The sequence below is a fragment of the Oryctolagus cuniculus genome, chromosome 13 (assembly GCF_964237555.1).
Source record: "Oryctolagus cuniculus chromosome 13, mOryCun1.1, whole genome shotgun sequence".
Classification (NCBI taxonomy): domain Eukaryota; kingdom Metazoa; phylum Chordata; class Mammalia; order Lagomorpha; family Leporidae; genus Oryctolagus; species Oryctolagus cuniculus.
In genome coordinates this window covers 43,137,650-43,151,339 of record NC_091444.1, presented here as the reverse complement: position 1 = coordinate 43,151,339, position 13,690 = coordinate 43,137,650, and the positions used below count along the sequence as shown (strand labels likewise).

The 13,690-nt window shown below is 42.4% G+C and overlaps 1 protein-coding gene and 1 long non-coding RNA gene across 3 annotated transcripts in view; one reads left to right on the top strand and one right to left on the bottom strand.

Annotated features, from left to right (window-relative positions):
* Positions 1–5,430, bottom strand: part of LOC127483446 (uncharacterized) — a 56,138-nt gene extending 50,708 nt beyond the window's left edge. For both annotated transcript variants that reach the window (XR_007909672.2, XR_011381487.1), the window contains exon 1: positions 1,344–5,430. This is a non-coding gene — a long non-coding RNA (uncharacterized lncRNA). The remainder of the gene's footprint in view (positions 1–1,343) is intronic.
* CUBN (cubilin) overlaps positions 1–13,690 on the top strand; it is a 288,990-nt gene that overhangs the window by 107,603 nt on the left and 167,697 nt on the right. The window contains exon 28 of the mRNA XM_051820614.2: positions 5,426–5,576. Coding sequence (XP_051676574.2) covers positions 5,426–5,576 — 151 coding nt within the window. The remainder of the gene's footprint in view (positions 1–5,425; positions 5,577–13,690) is intronic.

Here is a 13,690-nt window from a genome sequence, read left to right as displayed (position 1 = left end):
TTCAAGTTAATTCTTCATTTAAAAAAAGTAATTTTATTCCAGAAAAACTTCAATAAGGAAAAGAGTACTTAGAAAAAGTATGAGTTCAATGACAATCTTAAATAAAAAGGACTGAGAGTCACTCAGTATGAGTTTGAAATTGGTTTAGAAAAATAGCCAATCTATACATCCCTTGCTTCTATATAGGAGATAATTATAATTTTTATTCATTATACCTACACATTTTTAAAATCATAAAGCAAGTAAGCAACAAGGAGAGCCTTTCAAAGGTCATTTCTATTAAAGTATTTTTTGTTAAGATTTATTTAAAAGGCAGAATTATAGGGAAAGTGGAAGATACACAGAAAGAGAACTTCCATTCACTGATTCTCTCCCAAAGTGGTCACAGCAGCATGGGGGACTGGACCAGGCGCTTCATCCGGGTCTACCACATGGGTACAGGGGCCCAAGTATTTGGGCCATCTTCTGCTGCTTTCCCAGGCACATTAGCAGAGAGTTGGTTGGGAAGTGGAGCAGCCAGGACTCGAATAGGCTCCCATATGGGATGCCGGGCGTTGCAGGTGACGGCTTAACCTGCTATGCCACAACGCTGGCCACTATTAAAAGTTTTTGCAGTTTATAGAGTTGACTCCTTTCTAAAGAACAGCTAAGGTACCGTTTAGCCGGATTTGGGTCTCTGTTCACTTAAAACTTGGCTTCCAGTGATTCCTAATGTACCTGCAAAACATTTAAACTTATGAGACTTGGACTAGCTGCATCAGCGTCTGACCATGCTTAATAAATCTTCAGTTTTCTGTCTCTGATGTGGTTTGGGTCCTTAGCATTTCGAACTTCACTGATCATTTCATGTGGCAGCTGGAGCCTGAAGTCACTAATGATCTAACATACTACATTTGTGCCAAGTGATCAAACCCATGCAAAGGAAGTAGACAGAAATTGGTAAATGTGGCTTAGGCAAGAGATTTCCTTCCTCTTTGCGTGTCTCAGGAGTGGTTGAGATATTTCAGTGCAGATTGGGTGTTGGGAGAGCTAAACCACACAGATTCTAAATGAATAGTCTCATTAAGAGAATAAATGAAAAGATTCTTCATGGGAGGGTTTGCAATATACAAATATCTACATTTGAAGATAGAGTGAATGGCTAGCTTAAAAGTGTAAGCTTTGTCCTAGGTATTAAAAAAAAAAAAAAAGAAAAAACCTCTAAGCACAGTTATACAAATTAGATCTGCTTGTTCAAGGAGTGAGAATCTCAATCCTTCCCCTATTAGTTTCTACTGATTTCTTTTATACTATATTGAGTAGATCTTTAGGCTCACTAAAAGCTGCAGAAATCATACTTTTACCAGATCCAGGCTAGCATGCTTGCCAGTAGTCTCAATGAGTCACAGCTGGAATGTCCTGTGGTTAAGATTCTGCTCTGAAAACAGAATCAGGAGCAGCAAGGCACCAACTTGTTTCCATGGCAACCAGTATTTGTGTACTTTGAAAAATGACTGTTCCTTTTTGTGTGGTAAATTTAAGCGGGAATGAATTGTAGAGGTGACGTTGGTCATCTGAATATAAACAAAAACTGATTTAATTAAGTGTCAATGTTAAAAGGACAAAACACTAGGGGCATGGGTGTTTTTCCTGATTAAGGCATTGTTCTATACTAATTAATTTATGGATTTATTTGACACTAGAGCATTTTCATAAATGTCTATTTGATGTTCAGTATAACATCCTCTTCAAAGGATAAAGCGACTGTCATTCATCAGTGCTTCCCCAAACCCACTGCCATTGTCCTCCACCCCCATGCTCTCACAATGTGTTATTTAACACCGCCGAGCCTCTGGGATTACTTGGATGAAGTAATCTCATCCGGAAGGAAGGGAAAAAACAAAGCTCTTTAAGTCATGTGAAAGTGTCCCATCTTCTAACCTTGCTAAACTGAGAGGCAAAAGTGTACTATATTGTGGGACTGTGTAGATTCCTCAGCATGTTGCTGCCTAGTGTTTGAGATCCTCCAAGCTAACGGTGATTGTGGTGTAGAGAAATTTTACCTTAGGTTGTGTTGGATAAAGATGAAATAATTTAAGCTTTGGTCACTACACTACAATCCAGACTGAGGAATAGCCCTTTTAGTGTGGAAGATAGTAGAATGTTTTCTTGTTTATTATACCTCTACTTGGGGACAGTTGCTTTATTTTTGTATTAACTAATTTTGAAGAAGATTTCATACCTGAAAATTAATCTAAAGAAGCTGAATAGTGGTTTAGGTGCACACAGCTTGTGACAGTACCTCCTCTCCCACCCCTTTGACTCTCTGTGTTTGAGTGGGGACTTGAGATCTGGGTGAAGGGCTTTTGTTCTTGTTCCCTCTTTTTATGTTCTTTTATACTTTCTCTCATTCTCCCTTCCTCATTGTGTTTCCTGTCAAAAATGTAGAATATTAGAAACTTGATAATAAGTATACACATTTAAAAGAGCAGGGTTTTTTTTGTTTTTTTTTTTTAGGAAGCTAATGTGTTAAGCCTGAAAAATAAACCTCATCTGTATTCATTTGTTTAAAATGCTGAGGTTGAGTACTTAAGAGTGAAGGATATAATGGGCTTCTGGGCTTCTCTCTAAATGTCAGCTGATCTTCTCTGAGATCTCACAAGTGCAGAAATATGATGAGCAGCCAATTCGAGGGCTCAATGAGACAGGCCAAGATCGAGAAGTCTGTGCTTTATTATGACTTTCAGCTAGGCTCTACCTGATTCCACCTTCTAAAGAATTGCCACAAAGAACCCAAACCATTTACTGCCAAAAAAGAGCAAGTACAAGTTTAGAACTCTGACTTTAAGATCTGCCTATCTCTACAGAGTTTAGCAGTGCTACTCGGTCCTATCAGAATAAATGCAGCTGTGGAAGTCATTGTGTTCTTTCATTGAGGATGTGTTGGGAACCTGCTCTCATTAAAGCCCAGCTCTAGGCAGGAAGGGAGGGGACAGAGGTAGGTCTGTGCTCTGAGGAAGCTCACAATAGTAGGGGAGATAAGACGCAGTGCCTGTAACTAGAATGCACAGGGATTGTGACTATTTCCACAAAAGAAGTGCCAATGAAAAGCTGAGAGCTTTCAAAGGAAAACTAATTTATGGCTGACTATAGAGATTAGGGAAGCTGCATAGGGATGCTTTGTAAAATCTGGCTTTAAAGCTGTCTACGTTCACACCAATATATGTCCAACAATATTTTATATCATCACATTTCAGTAAATAAAAATAATTGCATCAGTTTGGAATTTATTGAATCCAGGTTATACATTTGCCCACAAACACATGAAAACACACACTCACACACACACACACAGAGATATATATGTACTGTTTAAGAGAACAATCAACGAACATAGTTTCCATTTTATTGTCATGGGCAGCTCATCCCAAGAGTAATTGGAACAAAGTGTTTAACTCCACAGGGAATTAAGAGACAACAGAATGGCCTGAGTTATGAGGAAGCCAGTCTCTTTGGGTTGTCGTTATCTTTCCCAATGGAAGGGAGATAGTACAGAGGTTTATTTCTTGTTTGTTTTTATTTTTAAATTTGGACATATGTATTTGTTGATGTTATTAAATAGGCAGAAAACGGGTGCACAATAGATTATATAAATACATTCATGGAAAGATGGGCAAAGACCTCAGCAGAAAAACTCCAAGGCAAGAAATAAAAATGCTCAGTAAACATGGACATCTGTATTTAAACTCAAATTCTAAAGTAATCAAGATAACACAAATGAAGATTACCAAAAACAATTTTTCACTCTGATCACCAGTGTAAAAAATAATATCATTCATAATAAAAAATATTTCGGTGAAAGAAACATGTCTGTAAACTACTGGTGGAAGCATAAATTGGTATAAATTTTCTGGTAAGAAATTTAATAATATTATTTCAAGAGCCATAAAAGATTATACTTTCACTGATATCCTTTATAGCAATCTTTTTAAAGAAACATTGAAACTCTCAAATATTTAAACTGACAAACAAAATTGGAAATACCTAAACAACAATAGAATTGTAATGTAAATACAGTAGATTAGTGGCATTTTTTTTGACAGGCAGAGTGGACAGAGAGAGAGAGAGACAGAGAGAAAGGTCTTCCTTTTCCATTGGTTCCATTGGTTCACCCCCCAATGGCCGCTGTGGCTGGCGCATTGTGCTGATCGGAAGTCAGGAGCCAGGTGCCTCTCCTGGTCTCCCATGCGGGTGCAGGGGCCAAGGACTTGGGCCATCCTCCACTGCACTCCCAGGCCACAGCAGAGAGCTGGACTGGAAGAGGAGCAACCGGGACAGAATCTGGCGCCCTGACCAGGACTAGAACCCCGTGTCCCGGCACTGCAAGTGGAGGATTAGCCTATTGAGCCGTGGCGCCGGCTGAGGTTAGTGGCATTTTAAACCACCTTTAGAAATGTTTCAACCTTGGGACTCGTACTGTGGAATAGTGGGTAAAAGCTGCTACCTGCAGTGCCATCATCCCATGTGGGTGCTGGTTCCAGTCCTGACTCCTCCACTTCCGATCCAGTTCTCTGCTATGGCCTGAGAAAGCAGTAGATGGCCCAAGTCCTTGGGCCCCTGCACCTGTGTGGAACACCCCGAAGATGCTCTTGGCTCCTGGCTTTTTGTTCAGCACAGCTCTGGCTGTTGCAGCCATTTGGAGAGTGAAACAGTGGATAGAAGACCTCTCTCTGATTTTGCCTCTCTGTAACTCTGCCTTTTCAAATAAATAAATCTTTTTTTAAAAAAAGATATCCTTAAAAAGAGTCCAAGCCCAATATTTAATGACATACTTAGTATTAAAAGTCAAAGCAATTAAACATGTAGCCTGAATTTATGCACACACATATATACCTGCACACACACTCATATATATATATGCAATTACATAAATGAAAAACATTGACAAAAGAAATTTAGGGTGTAAAACTATGAACAATGTTTGTCTTTAATAGGATTAATCATTGTATTTTCCTTTTTCATATATTTTAAAGTCTGACATTTTTAGTTATTATTTATTTTAAAAACTACATCTTGTAATTGTGGTAGCTGCTCCTCACTGAGCATCTCCTGTGCATCGTTGATAGGTGAAGGTAGCATGTTTGCCCTGTCATTTCCTGATTCTGTGCCTGGTTATACTTTGGACTTCCAGGTTGATATAAAACCAAAAATGAGTAGCTGAATTTTTCAATCTGTTGGACCTAGGAATGAGATCTATCCATCTCTAAAATCATCTTTAGGTAATTTTCTATTTTAAATTCTTGTGTTAAACCTCTTGTATTCAATCCAGCTCAGCCAATTTGTCTCCAATTTTTGAACCAAGGCCCAGCTTTTGCTCCTGAGTAGACCTGGCTTTTTCCGTAAGACAAGCCAGGTCTTACATTGGGCTGTTTCTCTGTGATTTCAGCTCTATGATGGATCACAGCGGATAGGGCGCTACTGTGGAGCAAATAAACCCACGCCAGGGGGTACCACAAGCTCCAGGCTTCAAGTACTGTTCCATACCGATGGAGTGAATCACAACGAGATGGGATTTCAGATGCAGTGGTTCGTTCAAGGTAAGCCCTGTGCTGATTTCAGTTGGATTACTTTGTTACATGAGAATGGGTCCTTTCCAATTCTAGCCTTGAAAACAACACCATCAACAAACAACGGAAAGTAGGTAATCATCTAGTGCTAGGCTTCAGAAAATTCATGCAGACACTAGTAGAACTTGGAGAGTCAAATCCTCAGAGATGAGAGAAGAAGTGAAGTCAAAGTGGGCACAACCTTTCTGCTTACAATGGAATTATGTCCCCATAAGTTGAATATAAAGTAAGGCAAAATAGAAAAGATTTAGATAATGTTTAAGATGGGTTAAGTGATAAATTGCTTTAGAGAAGTAGGGTACAGAATGAAGTTTCTAAGGATGGAGACCTTGGTATAGCAAGCACATTGCAAAGTGGAATGGAAGTCTTGCCAGGTGCAGTGGAATACAATGAGAATTAAGACTCACCTTGATTTTGACATTTGGTAGAGAAAGAATGATGGGGATGGATGAGCAATTATAAGAGTCAATCAGAGGGGCTGGCATTGTGGCCTAGAAGCTTAAGCCACTGCCTACAGTGCTGTCATCCCATATGGATGCCAGTTTGAGTCCCGGGTACTACACTTTTGTGATCCATCTCCCTGCTAACGCACTTGGGCAAGCAGCAGCAGATGGTCCAAGTGCTTGGACCCCTGCCACCCAAGTGGGAGACCTAGGGGGCATCTGTCCTCTGGCTTTGGCCTGGCCCAGCCCCAGCCATTTGCGCCCATTTGGGGAGTGAATCACTGGTGCTTTCTCTCTGTCTCTATCCCTCTCTCTGCCTTTCAAATAAATAAAATAAATTTTAATAAATAAATAAAATAATTTTTTTAAAAAAGTCAATCAGAGATGAGCAGAAGGGAAAGAAGAAAAGGTCTGAGAGAGGAGTAAGAGCAGCAAATTCACCTGGATGCTCGATGCCAAGGGCATGCTGAAAAGAACAGGGACACATCAGAGGCCACTACAAATCAGTGGTTCAGGGAGCAGGTGGAGATAATCATTCCTCCAAAGATGAAAAGTTCTTCTCAACAAGAGCTCTGACACTTCACAGTTGACCTCTTGTGGACCAGTCTGCAGACAGACGGCCCCAGAGCAGTGTTTTCAAAACATATCCCCAAAGAGCAGCAGCACCTGGAGCTTGTGAGAATCCAGATTCTTAAACCTCATTCCAGACCTACTGAATCACAAGCCCTGAAGGTAGTCCCAGTTATCTGTGTCTTAACTGATCTCCTTAGCGATTAAAGTTTGAGACCCACTGGCCAAGAGTGATCCAGCCTTGAAAAAATGCATGCAGTCCTTGTGGGTATTCTGGAGGCAATTCTTAGCCAATTTGTTAGAGCTCATTGTTGTATTCCAATGGATTGGACAGAGAAGTGGAGTTGTAATGTTATAAAAGGAATCAGCACAGATATCTAAGCTGTGGTCCTACTGGCAATATCTGGGGTGTGCCCTGGTAGATGTGAGTGTTGTTCACATTGTAGTACGCTCAATATATGAATCTCAGAGCTATGTGCAACTGACCTATAACAGATACCCTATTTGTCATGACATAACCCCTTTACTTACAATGGGGTTATGACCCAATAAATCCATCATAAGTGGAGAATATGTAAGTAAAAAATATATTGACTGCAGTTAACCTACTGAGCACCGTAGCTCATCCTCGCCTGCCTTAAATGTGCTCAGAACACTTATATTAGCATACATTTGGGCATAATTATCTAACACAAAGCCTATTTTATATAACAAAGTATTAAGTATAAAATTGAAACTATGGTTTCTACTGCATGTGTATCACTTTCCAAATATTGTAAAGTCAAAAAATAGTAAGTTGAACTATCATAAGTTGGAGAACATCTGTTTATACTTAAAAGAATGTTAAATGTTTTAAGGTCTTGAACTGGGGACTGAGTGTATTTCTTAAAATGTAAATGTGCAGTTTTCCATATTTAAAAATACTCAGTGGTAATCCCCAAAGCTACTTGTAGCTTAAAACATAGATTTTGAATTCCCCAAGTAAATGATCTGTGATAATTAAGCTTGTGTAAGTTGTGAACCTTCATCTTCATCAGGTGGGTCAGTTTAACCTTGGAATGGTTAATTTATTAATCCATTAAATAAAACAATGCAGTTGATTTACACCTGCAATACAGTCTACCTCTGGTCTTCTAGGACTCAGAAACAGCATGACTAAGTAAACTAGAGGCAGTGTGAAAATACATAGAATGGAGAGGAGAAACTCCTGAGAAATGACCAAGAATTCCAGGGCTAGGGTTATTCTCTGCAGCAGCAGGGTCCCTCGGACACTCATGTGTACTTGAGTTAGTGAGAACCTTGCTTTCGAGAAGACTCCGATTCAGGAGGTCTGGGGTAAGGCCCGTTCAGCTGCATCTCTAAACAAGCACACAAGGCAATGCTGATGACAGTGCTCTGTGGACCACACTTTGAGGAGCAAGGTCAGAATGAGTGTGAAGCTTGGAGGAGGAAAACAATGGGATGACAATATGCCCAAGGGACTGGAGAATGCTTCTGAGGTGCTCAAAGGGCTCACTGTCCTAACAGTTTGTCTTAATGGTGGTAGGAAGGGAGCTGGAGCCCTGGAAGAGAGCCTCACTGCATCGCAGATCCACAGGGGAGAAAGCGTCCCAGGGGACAGAAGGTGGAGCTCAGGAAGCGATAATCAGGAGACTTGGCCTAGGGCTTTGGGGAGTGGTCTTTGGCCCTAGATGCACGTAGGAATCGCCAAGAAGTTTTAAACTGGGATTCAACTGTTCATCAGTGGGGCCTTGGCTATTGCTAATTGTTAAACTCTAAGTGTTCATCTTTGTAGTCAGGAGAGAGAGAGTTTCAGGAGCCTTGCTTTCACTGATTCTTTCTCCTCAGGGGTTCATTCCCTCTCCCCTCCAGGCTGTTCTAGCCATCCTAGCCCAAGGCCTCCCTGAGGAGCCTGACAGAGCAGTCACTGTTAGCTACACTAGGATTACTGTATCACTTGGTTCTTCCAGCCAACATGCAGAGTCCTCTGATGAAAGCTCTGAGTTTTTGTTGGGAAAAAAGTTTTTTCTACCAGTTCTAGTTGGAATCAGTCTTTTTTGGGGGGAGTCAAAGACACCCTCTGTCCATTCTCTTTTCCTGTTTACTGTTTCAAAACTTTGCCTCTGCTACTGAAAGATTGCTAAGCTTAGAGCCAGAGTTGTGCAACAAAATTTTGCCAGCTGAGGCCAGCCCTGAAAATAAAAAAAAAATGTTTTAAACTCTGTGCTACTCGCTATGTGTAGGTTATATTTGGGAAGAACCTTCTGGAAGGGGGTTGTTAATAGCTTAGGTCTGTACAAAATTAGCAGAGTATCACATTCTGTAGTCAGGCAGTGTCACAGGTACTCAGAGGTTATGCTCTGCACCTGCACTATGTTTTCCATTTGAGATGGCCTGAGAAGAGGAATCAGCAAAGAAGAAAAGGATGAGGAAAATGTTCTTCAAGGGAAGAGCACCCCCATTTTTTTTATCCATTGGTGCTAAACTGAACATATCAATCATGATTTGTCATTTATCCGTTTGGTCCTTTAGAACTTCTAAGGAACTCATTTGTGCCATTTATTGTTGTGGGGCTGAGAACACACAGTGGCTAGGCCAGCAGGCATGATTCCTTCTTACAGGCTCGTGGGAGAATAGACATCAAGCATAAGCACACAAATACATAATCAGAAGTGTGATAAACGCCATGAGTGGATACACAGGAGATCTGACCTGGATGGGGCAAGCAGTCAGAGAAGTCTCCTATGAGAATGGGAGCTGGGAACGAAAATCTAAGCAACAAGCAGGAGTTACGAGGCAAAGAGTAGAAAGAAGAGGGTGGAAGGTAGAAAAGAAGGCCTCTAGAGGGAGGCAGCAGGGAAAGCAAGAGGGACTGGAGAAGTCAGGAGCAGCTGGGGGCAGGGACTCAGACAGCCATGGCACCAACACCCTCTTTCCTCCTGCAGATCTGTCATATTTCACAGATGAGTTCTGAGTAGAATCTGAAAGAACCAAAGCAACATGGCACATTGTTGGACTTAAAATACAAAATGAATATTAAAATCACTCTCACTTTTCAAGCCCAATAGTAGTATTTTAAAGTGTGTCTTTCTGAGTGTGTAACAGGTCAGCAGAAAACAATTCAGGAAGATAATCTCTGCGGCCCCAATAGGTGTCACTCAGGACCTGCTGTGTGACACTGGCCCTGAGCAAGTGGCTTTAAACCCCCTAGCCTATTTGCATCAGAACCAAATCACCTTTCAGGCCTTCTTTTCCCTCTCACTCTTTTCCAAACTCTGCAGTAAGAACTCAAAAGAAAGTTCTGCCTGGAGAGTTTAAAATCTCCGGAGACACCATTTCCTGAGCACGGCTGCTGAGAAAGCGTCCCTACACACTCCCTTCATTTCACTAACGAATAAATAAACCCTTTTACAGAATGCGCTTTGTCGCCTGCACAAATCTCCTATTTGCTTTGAGAAGAGATCCACAAAGGGGCTTTCTCTGTGGGTCCATTTTGAAAGTGGCTCTGTGGACGTGAGATGAAGCCACACCGCCTGGCCATTATGCGGGCCCTCAAAGAAAGTCCCACCCTGGAAAGAAAGAAATGGCCACAGCGGCCCTGCCTCGCTAATCGGTTCACAGGACTGGGCATTGACAGCATTGTCCAGGAGCTGCGCCGGGCCTCCGTCAGGGTGCTGCAGGGGGGATACAGAACTTTCCATGAGCTGTGTGAATAGGGGCCTCCCAGCCAGCTGCACACACCCCTCCCCGCTCCTCCTCCTGGCTTCCAGAGGCCTTCTTTCACTTGGCAATGGAATCCAGCATATAAACAAGGTCAAGGAGCTTTGTGAGTGAAAGACTGACATTTGGGAAGGGAGGGAAGCCTTCAGCTGGGAGCCAGCAGGGGAGGGCTAAGTGGTGATCAGGAGGTGATGTCACTCTGGGTCTCCACAAAGGAAAGTGTGGCCTTTTCTTTGGGGGGATAGATGACATCAGCCTCTCAAATGGGGGCTGTTTCTTTATATCTTTCTTTCCTTTTTTTTTTTTTTAATGAGATTTTTCAAGTCTTGAGAGTTTTCAGATTGGTGTGGGGAGAGCATTTTTAGAATTGTTTTACCATCTTCCATGACTCAGTCTGAAAAGAAACCAACAGCTCTGGGCTGCCTGTGGGCCTGTGATGTTGCTCCAGAGGGCTGTTTCATCATTTGTTTGTTTGTTTTGTTATTGTTGTTTGTTTGTTTAAATATTTTTGTATTTATTTATTTGAAAGGCAAAGTGACAGAGGGAGAGAGAGAGCGCGCGCTTCCATCTGCTCTTTTTCACTGTCCAAATGCCTGCAACATGAGATTGGGCCAGACTGAAGCCAGGAGCCAGTAACTCTATCTGGTCTCCCTCGTGGCTGGTAGACGCCCAAGTACTTGAGCCATCATGCACTGCTTTCCTGGACGCGTTAGCAGGGAGCTGGGTCAGAAGCTGAGTAGCCAGACCCCTCGGCACTCCCATATGCAGTGTGGCATTAGTAAGCATCAGTTTAATCTGCTGGGCCAGAATGCCGGCCCCTGCAAAGGGCTTTTTACCCAGATTTCTAGAGCACTGGCAAGGGGCTCCCACACGGCCAGTCTTCATCCCAGATCTCTTTCTCTCAAATGGCTTTTGGCCATCTGTCGTCTGTGTTTATTGTTGGTCTTTCAGGGGAATTCCTTTTCATTGTCATTTTTCTTCCTTTTTATGACTTGGAATATGTGTGATAGGATTTTTACAGAGGCTCACCCTTTGAAGACAAAATATTTCATTTCTTGTAATTCTGTTATCTCATATAAGAATACTTATCTTAAGAATGCAAAGCAATCACCCATAGAGTATCAAGGTAAATTAATTGGACTCTATGAGCTCTGCCGGCCTTGTAAAAAGTGGACAGCTTGCAGCTGTGAATCACGTTAGCTTGATTGCATACAACCTCCGTACACAGGCATTTATTGAGAACAAGTTTTCCATTCAGTCATTCATTCACCCAACCAACCAACCAACCAACCAGCCTGCATAAGTTTGTTCATTACCAGGCCTAGGCTTGGTGTTTGGAATGTAAGGATCGTTCGTTTGTGCGGGCTGTTTGATATGACTGGGTGGCATAAGGAATAGAAGGTTGTTCTCTAGCATTCTGGAGTCATTTGAGATCAAGGTGTTGACAGGGTTGGTGTCTCCTGAGGCCTCTCTCCATGGCTTGCAGACTGCTGTCTTCTCCCTATGTCCTCACGTGGTCTTTCCTCTAGACACACATATCTTGATGTGTCTTTGTGTGCCCAAGTCTCCTCTTCTTATAAACACACCAGTCAGATTGGATCAGGGCCTGCTCTAATAGTCTCATTTAAATTAACTACCTCTTTGGGGGCCCCATTTCCAAATCCAGTCACTTTCTGGGGCTGGGACTTAGCAATTCCATGTGTGTCTTTTGGCAAGGACACAATTCAAGACACAATACAGAGAAGACGGACAGTATCCTTTAGTCCAAGGAGTTAGTTCACTGATAAGGGAGACACACAGATCAAGCCCAGGAACCCGTCCTTAAGACCTGATGCAATGGGATCCCAGACTTGAACAGCCAGGTCAGCCTGTGAGCGTTTGAAAGGTCCTCCACGCAGCTTTGATCCGGCCTGTGCTTTAAATAATGATGGTAGAATTAATCAGTAGGCAAATTTCTGCATGAGGGAAGTGCTTCTAAGTGCAAGCAGTAAGGCCTGAGCACACACAAGCTTCCCCAGCACTTCTGCAAGAGTCACATTTTCACCTGGGGCAGCATCACCCCTCCTTCCCTCCCCTCCCAGGAGATAAAAATTGGACTTGGAGGGAAAAAGAGAAAAATATATTATTCTTTAATGTGTAAATGTACATATAAGGTTCGGGTTGTATGTGTGTATGTAGGTAAGTGTGTGTATACTACATAACAGATATACAAGATATCAGTATCAGTATTTTTAAAATGTCCTAGGAGACGATTTGGAAATAAACTAACTAAAAAGGCTGCTTAGGGGGCTGATCATGAGCAAAATGTTGAGAAATGCTGAGTGAAGATGAGTGATAGAAGCTGAGGCATGGCAGGTTGTCAGAGACCGATAGACAAGAGATGGTGCCATAGCTTACATTTTACTCTGCCGTTGAGGAAAGACCACAAATACACTGGATGCAGAAGCAAGGAATTCAGTGATGTAGATGGATGTACACGTTAGGATAGTACCTCTGGAAAGTAGAAGGATGCAAAAGCAGGGGAGGAGATAGGGAGATGGGGTGACTAGTTAGGGGACTACTAAACCAGAGCAGGAGGCAAGAAAATTGGTAGAGGGGGAAGCAATGTGTTAAGGAGATGTTTAGAAGGTGGGATAGGCAGAATTGCTGGCAGAGCAGAAGTGTGTGAATCTATGAAACAAAGGGAGGGTTCCTGGATAATTCCCAGTCTTCCCTGTTGGTGCCATCACCCATAGATAGGGAATCCTGGAAGAAGACCATGCTGGATAGCTCTGAAGCATTCAGGGGAAATTCCTTGGGGCAGTTGCCAATGGTGGGTATGGAAATTAGATGAGGATTGGGAGCAGAAAAAGAGATTTTGGAATGAATCACATCAGTGAATTTGGAGTTGTGAACTTGATCAAATTTAGTCCAAATCTATGCAAGATATTTGAAGGAATGTAAAAGAAGTGCCATGTTAATCTTTGTCTTCAAGGCATGTATAACGTGTTTTGAGAAGCAGAGTTGTAGACAGGGCCTGCATGGTGGTGCACTAGGTTAGTCCTCTGCATGCGGCACTGACATCCCATATGGGTGCTGGGTTCTAGCTCCGGTTGCTCCTCTTCCAGTCCAGCTCTCTGCTGTGGCTAAGGAAGGCAGTGGAGGATGGCCCAAGTGCTTGGGCCCCTACACTCGCATGGGAGACCAGGAAGAAACACCTGGCTCCTGGCTTTGGATCGGCATAGCTCCGGCCATGGCGGCTGGCCATTTGGGGAGTGAACCAATGGAAGGAAGACCTTTCTCTCTGTCTCTCTCTCTCACTGTCTGTAACTCTACCTGTCAAATAAATAAGTAAAAATCTTAAAAAAAAAA